The sequence below is a fragment of the Danio aesculapii genome, chromosome 2, assembly GCF_903798145.1.
Source record: "Danio aesculapii chromosome 2, fDanAes4.1, whole genome shotgun sequence".
NCBI lineage: Eukaryota > Metazoa > Chordata > Actinopteri > Cypriniformes > Danionidae > Danio > Danio aesculapii.
In genome coordinates, this window is record NC_079436.1 from 50,369,085 (window position 1) to 50,381,657 (window position 12,573).

General features: G+C 38.2%; 1 protein-coding gene across 1 annotated transcript in view; it reads right to left on the minus strand.

Annotated features, from left to right (window-relative positions):
• The window catches only part of cntnap2b (contactin associated protein 2b), a 110,849-nt gene that overhangs the window by 36,667 nt on the left and 61,609 nt on the right, over positions 1 to 12,573 (minus strand). Inside the window, exons 12-15 of the mRNA XM_056481763.1 lie at positions 7,979 to 8,098; positions 3,122 to 3,240; positions 2,955 to 3,045; positions 1,137 to 1,293 (exon numbers count right to left, since the gene is read on the minus strand). Coding sequence (XP_056337738.1) covers positions 1,137 to 1,293; positions 2,955 to 3,045; positions 3,122 to 3,240; positions 7,979 to 8,098 — 487 coding nt within the window. The remainder of the gene's footprint in view (positions 1 to 1,136; positions 1,294 to 2,954; positions 3,046 to 3,121; positions 3,241 to 7,978; positions 8,099 to 12,573) is intronic.

The following is a 12,573-nucleotide window of genomic DNA, read 5'->3' on the forward strand; positions in this document are numbered from 1 at the left end:
GCCCCATGACTTTTCCTTCACCAAACTTGACTGATTTCTGTGAGAATTTGGGGTCCATGCAGGTTCCAATAGGCCTTCTGCAGTATTTGTGATGATTGGGATGCAGTTCAACAGATGATTCATGGTAAAAATCTACCTTCTGCCACTTCTCCAAATGATCAACTAGAAGTCAAGTTATTATTTGTTGCTCTTACGACTGGGATCAATGATAAGACTTTTGTCAGGCAGTATAGTTAAGACAATCAAGCATAAATATGCGACCCTTGACCACAAAATCAGAAGTGTAAAATTTTTACATTTGAGATTAATACATTTTCTGAAATAATATTTATTTAAGATACAACTATTTAAAAATCTGAAATTTGAAAAAAAAAAAAAAAACTAATAACACAGAGAAAATGGGTTTTGAATCAGTGGATATTACTTAACAAAATTTGAGTATTGATGTTTACAGTAAAATATTTATAACAAATATCTTTATGGTACATTGTCTTTACTTAATATTCTTTTGTGCACAAAAGAAAAAAATAAGGAGTTTGCATGTTCTCCCCGTGTTGTGCTCCGGTTTCCCCAACAGTCCAAAGACACGCACTATAGGTGAATTGGGTTAGCTAAATTATCCGTACTGTATGTGTGTGAATGAGAGTGTATGGATGTTTCCCAGTTATGGGTTGCAGCTGGAAGGGCATCCGCTGTGTAAAACATATGCTGGATAAGTTGGCGGTTCATTCCGCTGTGGCGACCCCTGATGAATAAAGGGACTAAGCCAAAATGAAAATGAATGAATGAAGAAAAAAAATAAAATAATTAAATAATAATTCTGACCTATATAACGTATTTTTGGCTATTTGGCTATATATAACATAAGTCATATTTGGTCATTGTGCAATTTTAATCAACAATTGCATCCAAATTTGAGATTATTTAAAATTAAAGAACTGCAGTATATTTCAAACATGTATACAGCTATGGAATAATTGAAGAGACTATTAAAAAATTCTCTGGATTCCCAATATATAGCTATTAGTTAGAGTAAAATGTTGTTTTTGTTTTATTCCTTAAAGAAAGGATCCTATCTTTAAAATTTAAAATACGAGTTATATCACTTAGAGCATTTACTTTGACCAAACTCTCACCATTGTCTGAGATCTGCATCGCAGTTGCAGTAATATCTGGGATCGGTGCAGTTGCGTTCTATACCACAGGCACATTTCTGCACGCCCGGTCCTGAGCCTCCCCAGTAGAAGTGCTTCTCATTTCCCCTGCCGACCCAATATGTGGATGGAGGCACATCTAAAACAAACCAAAAACATCTTAAAGTGCGGAAGTTGCTGAGACTTTTATTTCAGTATGTTGATGCTGAATATGTAACTGAAATTGAATATTGAGTAGTGGGCGTGGTTTTCTTATTGCACATCATTCCCGATTTGCAAACTAATAGGAATTGAAACCATCAAACTAATGTCAAGAAAATTATCAGATTTTTATTGAAGATTACCAAAACAAACATATTTTTCAGTGGATTAACTTACATGGATTAATTGTTCCAACTCAGGCTAATTGGACCTTCATCTACATTTCTGGAGACTGCAAAATACATACAAAAAGGTACATATGGCGGCAGTTTTTGTTTTCACGAATCTGCCAGAAGCCACTGTTAGCACTTTTTAACGATCTCCAATTTCTTCTGCTCGTGCCGTTTGCGCATCCTCTTTTCGCATAAATCCACCAGAGGGCGCAACAACACACACTTCAGCTGACCAACTTGCTGTCGAGTGACTGACTGACGGACTGACCCACACATAACGTTCCCTAAACCCAACCGTTAATGTTTTCAAAAGCAAGCTAGATTTTATCCCGCGATTTATCCAAGCTAGATTTTACACTGCGATTTTATCACGTTTTGAGATTTTACCACGTTTTCAGCCTGTTGTTAATTTATTATATATACGTTTTGTTTTTACTGGTTTTTGGAACCGTTCTTCACTCAAACCCTGTTGTTGTGGTCCACTCCGCTTCGCATCCCAAGTCTATCAGCAGCTAGCTGTAACTCTCACATGGTTGCCCACTGAAGCTAAGCAGGGCTGCGCCCGGTCAGTATCTGGATGTGAGAGCACATGGGAAAGCTAGATTGCTGTCGGAAGTGGTGTTAGTGAGGCCAGCAGGGGGCGCTCAACCTGTGGTCTGTGTGGGTCCTAATGCCCCAGTATGGTGAAGGGGACTCTATACTGCTCAGTGAGCGCCGTCTTTCGGATGAGACATTAAACCGAGGTCCTGACTCTCTGTGGTCATTAAAAATCCCAGGATGTCCTTCGAAGAAGAGTAGGGGTTTATCCCCGGCATCCTTGCCAAATCTGCCCACTGGCCTCTGACCATCATGGCCTCCTAACCCTCCCCATATCATAATTGGCTTCATCACTCCTCTCCACCTATCAGCTGGTGTGTGGTTTGTGGTCTGGTGCAAAATGGCTGCTGTTGCGTCATCCAGGTGGATGCTGCACACTAATGGTGGATGAGGAGATCCCCCCTATGTGTAAAGCGCTTTGAGTGCCCAGAAAAGCGCTATATAAATGTAAGTAATTTATTATTAATATTAATATTATTATTATTATTATTATCGACCTACGAGCTACTGAGCAGACTGGTAACACTGGAAAAGCCGTCCATACAGAGGTAAGCGGTCAGCGGTAGTGCGTAAAGGAACAAAAACGATCATACCGACCTGTAGAGTTTGTTTTTATAGACGAAATGCAGCCAGATGTACCTGTGAGTACATATTTCACGGTCTCCAGAAATGTAGACGAAGGTACCTGTCTACAATGAGCCTGTGATAAATTGTTCACCTAAATAATAACAATGTGCGCTAGCAAAATCAACATCATAAATTTTGATTTCACATGGAGTTTCATGCCTCAAACTCTAAATGGTGACATTCTCTTATGGGAGAGATTTACCTGGCGACAGCACCTTGAGCAGGTGTGATTTATAGCACATGTATGAAACATGCTGCTCACAGAGCTCCGCGCTGCTGGTGACGGCGTTCACCTGAAATAAGAGCACCACATTCAGTGTCTGACGTTCAGGAATAGCATCAGTGTAAATCACACTGTTAAAGCGTCACCTGTTCAACAGACATGCTGTAATTGAGTGTGAGCACCGTCTTGTCTTCGGGTACAGAACCTGCAGAGACAGAACTCTGAGCCGGCAGGTCATTCGCTATGGTTGTCCACACTTTGTCTTCTGAAATACACACAGATTACAAGAGTACAAGTCAGCGAATTTGCAGACAAACACATATGCATCGATTGCATTGTTTCAGCTCATTTAATGCACTGTAAAAATATCTGTTAATTATCAGGTTCTAATTTTGTGATTCACAAGTGTTTTCTGCTTGTTTTATGGTTGTGAATTGCATTATGGGATTTTGATCTCTGCTCTGTCGACTTTCGATGTTGAAAATTCAACTCTACAGTTTAACAAAGTGACTTTTATTGACATTTTAGTAGTTTAAAATAATATAATGTATAGGAAATAATATATAGAGAAATAAGACTGTGACATAACAGAAAATGTGCAGGCAGTTTATTACAAGGTTTTTGTACCATAGTATACAACACCAATCCTGACAATTTATCACTTTAAACTATTACAAATATCAATAAAAGTCACTTTTCTGAACTTTTGAATGTGAAAAGTTGCTGGAAGAAAGATCAGATCCTATAATGCAATTTAAAAGCATAAATAAATGGTGGAAAATAAAACCATGAATTGTAAAATAGAGAAAACTGCTAATTCACAGATATTTTTACAGTGTATAAGTAGTTTGAACAAACAGTTTGAGTGTATCTTTATAGGAACTTCCCATAGAAATAATTATTTGATACAGTACAGACTATTCTCTCCCCTACCTCTAAACACAACCCTCATGAGAAACAATCAACTCAAAAAAAAACATTCTGTTATATATGAGCTGTTTTTCAGCTGGTGACCAAAAATGTCCCCACAAGGTCAAAATAGACTGGTATTGGTATACTTGTGGGGACACTGGTCCCCACAACATGAGGAAAACAAGGTACATTAAATCAAATGCTGATTGTTGACCTCAAAAGGAATATTCACACAGCATTTATTAATCCTAAAGTCTTTTAAAACCTTTTTTTGAATTTCTTTTTTCCATTAATGACGATCATTTGAAGAATGTTGGAAACCACTGACATCCATAGCTGGAAAAAATAATACTATGGAAGTCAGTGGCCATTAGTTTCCAACATTTGTCAAAATATCTTCTTTTCCCAGCAGACACAGTACATCAACATGACGTCAGATTGACGTTGTACCCCAGTGTCGGGGAATATTGTATTGATGAAAATCAGACTGGCGTCAGACCAACGTCAGTGTGCAACATCGAACATACTTCGAATTTTGGTCACTTTTTAACACAAACTAAAAACAACCAAATGTCAACATCTAATGATGTTACAGTTTGAAGTTGTGTGGATTTTACCACTATGATGTCTATCAGACATTGGATTTCGGTTGCCATATATGAGGAATAAACACCAGTATTTGACGTCAATATGACGTTGGTTTGAGACATAGGTTTGACGTTGGATTTTGATCACTTTCCAACACAACCTAAAATCAACCAAATATCAACGTCATTTGACAACGTTATTGGACATCAAAATATCGTTGTGCTTAGATTGTGCACCCGACATCACGACCTAAATCTAGCCTAATATTAACATCTTATGATGTTGTGTGCCTGCTGAGTTGTAAACAATGACAGGATTATATCCCTTTAAACATCTATGATTGCATGATCTATAACACAGTGATTGATATATTGCACTGTTTAGTGTGTTTGGCAACAATTCACCTAAAGCCTAAGCAATGCAGTGTGAAGCTTTTTGTGCTTTTATTTTACTTTTTAATGTAAATAATCATGTTGAATGACATATCCCAGCCAATACTCAAATTTACACACATACAATGAAAACTGAACCCAACTGAATGTCTTTGAGATGCGTTGGAGTGATTTTTCAAGACTTCAGTTCTCCTCAGCAACATTTAGAAACCATCTTTAGGAGTATCTTCAGCTTTTATCACAGTGTACATTACTACGATAACCTTATGCAATGTTACAAAGTTTATTTTCATCAAGAGTTGCATTCATTTTTATGTTGATAAAGGGAGCATGTGAGGTGATAATGAGGTTTGGGTCAATCAGTAGTCTGAAAATGAAGCCTTTTTTCAAAATGTTAGTCTCAGGAACCTTCTGAAATGAAAGACTCATGCATTGGCAGAAACATAAATTGGCACCTTCAGTATGAGCTGTCATGTTTTGCGTGCGTAAGGAGCTGTCATTCAAATACTTGTGAGTTTTGACACATCACCGTCCATCCTCTGACTGAATATTACACATTTCTTGATAACTATGAGTATGGGAGATATTTGAAGTGACTCTTTTGAGTGCAGAATTGTGACAAATGGTTTTCTGCAGTGATGTCAATTTGCGGAAATGTCCATGAGGAGACTGTGGTCTAATTTCAGTATTACATTTAATAACACATACAGCTAAAGTCAGAATGATTAGCCCTCATGTGATTATTTTCTTTTTCAAATATTTACCAAATGAAGCAAGAATTTTTCACAGTATTTCCTATAAATTTTTTCTTCTGGAGAAAGTATTTGTTTTATTTCGGCTAGAATAAAAGCAGTTTTTAAGTTTTTAAACCATTTTAAGGTCAATATTATTAGCCCCTTAAGCAATATTTGTTTTCGATTGTCGACAGGACAAAACATCATCATACAATAACTTGCCTAATTACACTAAATTGCCTAATTAACCTAGTTAAGCCTTAAAATGTCACTTTAAGCTGAATACTAGTATGTAGAAAAATATAGTAAAATATTATGTACTGTCATCAAGCCAAAGATATGCAACATCGAACATACTTCAGATTTTGGTCACTTTTCAACACAAACTTAAAACAAATAAAAATGTCAGCGTCTAATGATTTTACAGTTTGAAGTTGTGTGGATGTTACCTCAATGATGTCTATCAGACATTGGATTTTGGTTGCCAAACATCAGGAATAAACGCCAGTATTTGACGTCAATATGACGTTGGTTTGCGACATATGCTTGACGTTGGATTTTGATCACTTTTCAACACAACCTAAAATCAACCAAATATCAACGTCATTTGACAACGTTATTGGACATCAAAATATCGTTGTGCTTAGATGCACCCGACATCACAACCTAAATCTAACCTAATATTAACATCTTACGATGTTGTGTGCCTGCTGGGTTGTGTTCAACAGAAGAAAGAAACTCCTAAAGATTTGCAACATGTGGAGGATTAGTAAATGATGACAGATTATATCCCTTTAAACATCTATGATTGGATGATCTATAACATGCCAAAGATAAAAGAAATCTATTATTAGAAATGAGTTATTAAAACTATTATGTTTAAAAATGCGTTGAAATAAAATCTTCTCCCCGTTAAACAGAAATTGAGAAAAATAAATATGCAGGGGGGCTAATAATTCAGGAAGGCAAATAATTCTGACTTGAACTGTATAAAACAGGCCAAAACTGTTTTAAAAAGATCAAATTTCATGCAGTTTGTGAGACAAACATGTAAGCAAAAAAGCAAAAAAACAAACAAAGCCTAATTTGCACCACATATCACTGCAGTCAACCTATTCCTATTAGTCACTGCAATAAAGATTTGCTCTTTGTGTATAGGCAGTATGGACAAATAATCCATCACAGATACAAATTCTTGCACCATAAAAAAGCAACAATTTTTGTGCTTAATCATTTTTGTTGGTACCAAAGAGGTCACTGATGTGTAAATGTGGGCGATTATGTGTTAATGCATTCATTGTTATGACAATGAATATATTAGAACATGATATGAATACATTAACTGAACTTGTCATGTTCATGCTTCTCATGTTGTCGCTGATATTGTTTTTTTTAACAAATATTTGTATTATATATGTACTTTTTGTGTCTATATGTGTGTGTCTGGTGACATATTAGGATACAAATTTGTTTAATGACATAGGTATGGCAGGTGTTATAAGATAAAGGTGACTTATGAGGACATTGACCATATTTAAATTTTTCAAAAAGCATCTAAATCATCAAGAATTTATTGTTTTTAGAAAGTAAACATGCACACATTGTCCTGGGTTTGGGGATAGGATGATAGAAAATAGAGTGTGTACAGTCTCAAAACTATGGAAACCTATGCAATGTCCCCACAATTCACAAAAACAAACGTGCATGTGTGTGTTTGATTTACTTTTTGTATAAAATCCATAAATTTTTATATAAAATACAGCCTTGGCTGGGTCAGTTGGCATTTCTGTGTGGAGTGTGCATGTTCTCCCTGTGTTTGCGTGGGTTTTCTTCGTGTGCTCTGGTTTCCCCCACAGTCCAAACTCATGCATTAGATTGGGTAAGCTAAACTGTCTCTAGTGTATGTGTGTGAATGAGAGTGTATGGATGTTTCCCAGTGATGGGTTGCACCTGGAAGGGCATCCGCTGCATAAAACATATGCTGAATAAGTTGGTGGTTCATTGCACTGTGGCGACCCCTGATTAATAAAGGAATTAAGCTGAAAAATATGATGAATGAATGAGTATGAATTGTATAATGGGTGGCACAGTGGCTTAGTTGTTAGCACTGTCTCGTCACAGCAAGAATTGGCCGTAGTGTATGACTGTGTGTGTAAATATGAGAATGAATGGGTGTTTCCCATTACTGGGTTGTGACTGAATGGGCATCCGCTGTGTAAAACATACAGAATAGTTGGTGGTTCATTCTGCTGTGGTGACCCCTGATAAACAAGGGACTGAGCTGAAAGAAAATGAATCTAGCAGTATTCAGGTAGACTGTCCACCTGCTATTTTTGTATCTACATTAGTGAATTTGTAAGTGTTTGTTGTTTCTGACCCCTCATGTTGCAGGTGACTCTGAACGGCTCCAGGGATCCGCTGCCATCCGGATCGATCCAGTATGTGTCTGAGCTTCGGCCCAAGTGTTTGTACTCCTCGCAGGACTGCTCATACACAGCTGCAGAAACACACAGAGTAAGCATCAAAACTGCCCCTGCTGCAAGAAAACCCCCCACGCCAGTCAGCTAAATAAATAATGCACAAACAAAACCAAAAAATCTTGCACATGACAAATGCAAACAAAACAATCTATTAATCTAATATTATTAATCTATTAGTCCCGGCTGGGCCAGTTGGCATTTCTGTGTGGAGTTTGCATGTTCTCCCCGTGTTGCCGTGGGTTTCCTCTGGTTGCTCCGGTTTCCCCCACGGTCCAAAGACATGCTGTATCAGCGAATTTGGTAAACAAAAATTGGTCATAGTGTATAAATGTGTTTTATTGTGTGAGTGTATGGGTGCTTCCCAGTACTGGGTTACGGCTGCAAAGGCATCCGCTGTATAAAAATTATGCAAGAATAGTTGATGGTTAATTCTGCTGTGGCGACCTCTGAAATATAGACTAGGCCAACGAAAATGAATAAATGAACAACATTCCAGCAGAGTGTGAATTACAGGGTGGTTTGGGTGTATTAACTCCCCTAATTAATGCTTGATCCCCCCTTGTTAAAACAAGATGCAAGGGGGGGTCTGCACATTAATAGTGATAAATAGCTTTCTCTGTATCTTAAATATTAATAATTGAAGTAAAATAAATAAAAGTCATATAAATAAAAGTCATATAAATATACATTTGACCACCCCTAAAATGGTTCATACCATTGTGAATGTATAATCGTGCCAAAAACCAGCAGATCTAGAGCACTGATAGACATTGTAAGTGTTAACAACAAGACACTTTTCTCATATAGGTGTTTGCATCTATAGCCAGGGGCAGACTTAACCAATAAGCAAGGTAAGCAACCGCTTAGGGCCCTGGGGAATTAGGGGGCCCCGACCAATGCCAAGAAGCCTATATTAATCGTATAGCTCTTTTATACATTCTTCATCATATGTTGTAAAATCTGTCTATAACTATTAAGATTTTGACGTTATTACTTCTTTTCAAATCCTGAATAATGGAATGTTCCTTCCGTACTGCACATGCGCGAGGTGTGAGCACTTCAATTGTCAGGTTTCGTGGTAGGGAAAAAGAAGCAAGGACCCAAGTGCAGGTAAATGGATATTTATTAAAAATAAAAATAAAATAAAAGCAGGGAACTGGATTCAGGTTGGTCTGCAGGTGGAATTACAGATCAAATTCTCTCCTGAAGACTTTCATGAGCCCCTTGATGAACCATATGTTCCACAAACTGTTTGTATGAGTAGCCCACCAATCTCCGTATCTGCAGAGGATAGAGGGGTTTATCAAGAGCAAAGTTCAGGAGATTCAAAAGAGCCCAGTCATTAAATCTGAGCCCCTCTGCTGCCATACGGAACCTCTCCGCAAACTCCTTTAAGTCCAAGCCATGTTGCCGCAGCGCATGCAGACTAAGAAGCTGTGGCATGTGGCTGAAGGAGTCATTCTTACGGGTCTGCTGGGTCCTCATTTTGGCGAGTTCGTACTGTCAGGTTTGGTGGTGGGGAAAAAGGAGCAAGGACCCAAGTGCAAGTAAATGGATATTCATTAGTGATAAAAATAAAACAAAAGGCAAAACAAACAACCCAGAGGTGAAAAACATTAATGAAACAAATAAACAAACAAACTAGACTGGGCAGGCTGGCAGGGATCAGGACTGGAACACACAGGACAAGGCAATATACGACGACGATCTCGCACAGGACAGCAGACATGAGGAGAATATAAGCGGAAAAATTAACACAAACAGGTGAACATAATTAACTAATAATGGGTTAACAAAGTGGTTGGGACTAGACAATAGACGGGAAAGCACATGACACAAAGAGACAACACAAGCCATGTGCTCTCATAAGACTAGAACACGCAGCCAATGAGAGAACTCATTAACCGCGTGTTCACAAGACAACACTAAAAGCACAACACTGAAACACACAACAAAAGCACGTGGCCACCGTGCGCTCACACATATGCAACGCGCATGTTTCATCTCATCGCCAACTGAAACTAAAATCAACCACAAGGAGACGCTGAGAATGAAACAGCGCGATGCCGACAGAACAAAACACAAACACGAGTACAAGAGCGCGCATCCCAAGCACACACAGACCCTGCGCACCCGCATCAAGCGACGGCGCCCATACAGAGACACTCACAATGACAGAAAATGAGTGCTCGACCCGAGAAAACTTGAGCCAAGCACAACAGGGCAGGACAAGTCAGAGCTAGTGTCCAGACTCCAAAACAAGAATTTACAAGACCAGAGCGGCAGAACCCTGACATCAATTAATATACTGCCAGCCAGTGTTGCCAACTTAGTGACTTTTCAGAGTCCCCTAGCGACAAATTTTCAAAAAAGCAACTAGCGAATGTTTTAAGTGTTCCTGGAGATTTTTAAAGCACGTGTCCGTGCTGTACCATTCCTAACGTTACTCTTCGCAACGAGCTGTGGGTGATGCCGTCGGCCTCTCCCCCGCCTCAGAGCACTCAAAGGCGGCACAGTGCCACACAGCCGTCTCTTACACCTGCAGCATTGAGAGATCATTCCCCTGCATACTGATGGCAAATGCTGTGGCAATGAGAGCGTGAGATATTTCCCTGCTACAGTCGGATCTGCTTCTCCTGTTTTAAATGTAATAATTTAAATGGACCGTTTATTATTATTTTCTTGCTGTTGTTCACAATCACAGAGATTTTAGTGACAGCAGTCTGTCAGCGATCAGAGGAGGGGAAGGTAGCGTGTGCAACAGCGAGAATTGAGAACATTTGGAGAAAAAAGTAGAAATAAGACAAACAACGAAACGCAGCCTCCTCCACGATCCTGCTGTCTGGCCGAAACAGCTGTCAGATGATAAGCGCTGTGAGCTTGTTAAGAGAGAGCCTGTTCACATAACATTTCCCAGTGAGCAGTGACGGCCGCCAATTCACAGACAGCCATTACTCAATCCATATGAAAATGGTGAAAAGATTAGTTTGATGGATTGTGAATTAAATTTGTTGAAATGTTTTTAAATTAATATTATTATTAAAATCTAATCACTATATATATATATATATATATTTATTTTTTTTTTTAGTAATTTTTTTTTTTCCAATAATGCTAGGGCCCCATACCTGAAATTGCTTAGGGCCCCCAAATCACTAAGTGCGCCCCTGTCTATAACCTAAAAGTAAAGTTAAATAAGACACTTGGTTTGTATAGTCTGACCCACAGTAACCTTTAACATGGCTAACCAGAAGTTACTTTAGGTAAGAATACACGAAATATCCCTCAAAACACTAAAAACGTACATATTTTTATTAATTACTAAGATGTCATTTAAATAAATATGTAAATTTTAATCACTGAAGCATGTATTACACAATCTAACATTACCAAAGAACTTATTATATTATTTCAAACTACTAAAATGTCAATAAAAGTCACTCTGTTAAAACTGTAGAGTTGAATTTTCAACATCAAAACTGAACAGAGCTGAGATAAAACTCCCATAATGCAATTCACAACTATAAATAAACAAAACACACTTGTGAATCACAAAACACAGAACCTGTTAATTAACAGATATTTTTTTACAGTGATAACTGTAAGTTGATTACTAATTAGATCATCACAATTGTATTAAAATTATGTTTCTAATTACTTCATCTGAAACCCAACTTAGTAAATAATTCACTTCCTTGACTAAATCCACATAAATCACAATGCATAGACAACAGAAATGAATGTCTGATTATGGAATGTTGACTCAAATCCTTTACATTTGTGTCAAACAGGATATTTTAGGTTCCTTTTTAAAAAAATAATACTTAAAATTTAAGTGAAGTTTATTTATAAACTAATTTTGAGAGGATCACGTGCTTATGATTGCTTGCAGCCGGCCCCGCATTATTCAATTTCTGATTCACCAATCAGATGATTCCTAAGCCACTATAAATACCCTAAGTTCCATATAACAGCCATCTTCGTTTTGAAGAATCCCCCCTTCCACCCCTACTCCTCCTCCTTTCCTAGATGGGTGGCGTGGTGGCCCAGTGGTTAGCACTGTTGCCTGTTCCCAGTCCTAGTCCTTACCAAGCCAGCTGACCTTTCTGTGCAGAGTTTACACATTCTCCTCGTGCTCACGTGGGTTTCCCTCGGGTTCCCCGGTTTCTTCCCACCATCCAAAAACATACAACTTAAGTTAATTGACTAATCCAAATTAGCACCATAGACATGCTCCTAGTAAGTAATTATCTCTTAAGAGCAATCACTATCTGTTCATTAGCTACTACAGCAGGGGAGTTCTCGACATCTACCTGAGCTCAAACTCCCCTCTCGCCTTGCAAATGGGAGGAAGCCCCGGGCTCGAGGATCTTATGAGCTCAGGGCTCTCTTCCAGGACAGCATGCCAAACAAGCTTTATAATCAATCATCAGCTAAGTGTGAACTCTTGAAATAATATTCATATAAAATCACAAAACATTTCACCATACGT